We start from the raw sequence: 1,379 nt of genomic DNA, 5'->3' as shown, positions 1-1,379 counted from the left end.
CTCTGGTTGATAATAAAGGTAAGTTCTGGTTGATAGTAAAGTTAGCTCTGGTTGATAATAAAGGTAAGTTCTGGTTGATAGTAAAGGTTAGTTCTGGTTGACGGTAAAGGTAAGTTCTGGTTGACAGTAAAGGTAAGTTCTGGTTGCTAGTAAAGGTTAGTTCTGGTTGAATAATAAAGGTTAGTTTTGGTTGACAGTAAAGGTAGGTTCTGGTTGCCAGTAAAGGTTAGTTCTGGTTGATAATAAAGGTTAGTTCTGGTTGATAGTAAAGGTAAGTTCTGGTTGACAGTAAAGGTAGATTCTGGTTGCCAGTAAAGGTTAGTTCTGGTTGATAATAAAGGTTAGTTTTGGTTGAAGTAAAGGTAAGTTCTGGTTGATAGTAAAGGTTAGTTCTGGTTGACAGTAAAGGTAAGTTCTGGTTGATAGTAAAGGTAAGTTCTGGTTGATAGTAAAGTTAGCTCTGGTTGATAATAAAGGTAAGTTCTGGTTGATAGTAAAGGTTAGTTCTGGTTGACGGTAAAGGTAAGTTCTGGTTGATAGTAAAGGTTAGTTATGGTTGATAGTAAAGTTAGTTCTGGTTGATAATAAAGGTAAGTTCTGGTTGATAGTAAAGGTAAGTTATCGTTGATATTAAATATGAGCTCTGGTTCTGGTAACATGAGTTAGTTACTTTAAAACTACACTATGACTCATTAATGAGTCTTACATAAAACACCACTTGTCTCTACTAACGCGCACCATTTGAAATATCTCTAACATTTAAATATATCTTTAACAGTTATCAAAGATTCCGTTACTGAAAGTCTAAATACTGTTTTAAATATTGCATTTAATAAATAAAAAACAACATTCATATCCAATGTTATAAGACAAAGTACACTCACGATTCATATCTAATGTTATACGAGTCGTCAAAGGAGCAGACATGTTGTTATTAGATGACTGGCACGTTAAGGTTACCATTAGATGATATCTCTTTAACTCTGGAATGACTAATTGGTTTATAACTGTCCCTCTGTCGGTGGTTTCGTAACTGTCATCCAAAAGTGTGTTATCTTTCCACCAGCTTACTGACGGAGAAGGTTTACCTAATAACAAGAAACTATTAATGAGTCAGTATTTAAGAAATTCTGACTGACGACGTTTTTAAACTGATGACGAAAAGTAAGGTTATGATTTAATTTCATCTAAACCGTTTCTCTCAGAGTGTGTGGCATTCAATAATAATCTTATATTGCTGTACTAGGCCATTAGTCGCCTGACCAACAGCGGTTCATGTGTTGGACAACAATCATCCATCATTGTACATGACCATTAGTCCCCTGACCAACAGTGGTTCATGTGTTGGACAACAATCACCCATCATTGTACATGACCAT

The 1,379-nt window shown here is 35.1% G+C and overlaps 1 protein-coding gene across 1 annotated transcript in view; it reads right to left on the bottom strand.

Moving 5' to 3' along the window:
• Nucleotides 1-1,093, bottom strand: part of LOC106476556 (nephrin-like) — a gene marked incomplete at its 3' end in the record, with an annotated part of 14,654 nt that extends 13,561 nt beyond the window's left edge. Inside the window, exon 1 of the mRNA XM_013937205.2 lies at nucleotides 885-1,093. Coding sequence (XP_013792659.2) covers nucleotides 885-963 — 79 coding nt within the window. The remainder of the gene's footprint in view (nucleotides 1-884) is intronic.
• Nucleotides 1,094-1,379: the final 286 nt, after the last annotated feature.

Source organism: Limulus polyphemus, unplaced genomic scaffold, assembly GCF_000517525.1.
Source record: "Limulus polyphemus unplaced genomic scaffold, Limulus_polyphemus-2.1.2 Scaffold10884, whole genome shotgun sequence".
NCBI classification, from domain to species: Eukaryota; Metazoa; Arthropoda; class Merostomata; order Xiphosura; family Limulidae; genus Limulus; species Limulus polyphemus.
This window is presented reverse-complemented; position numbering and strand designations above follow the sequence as displayed.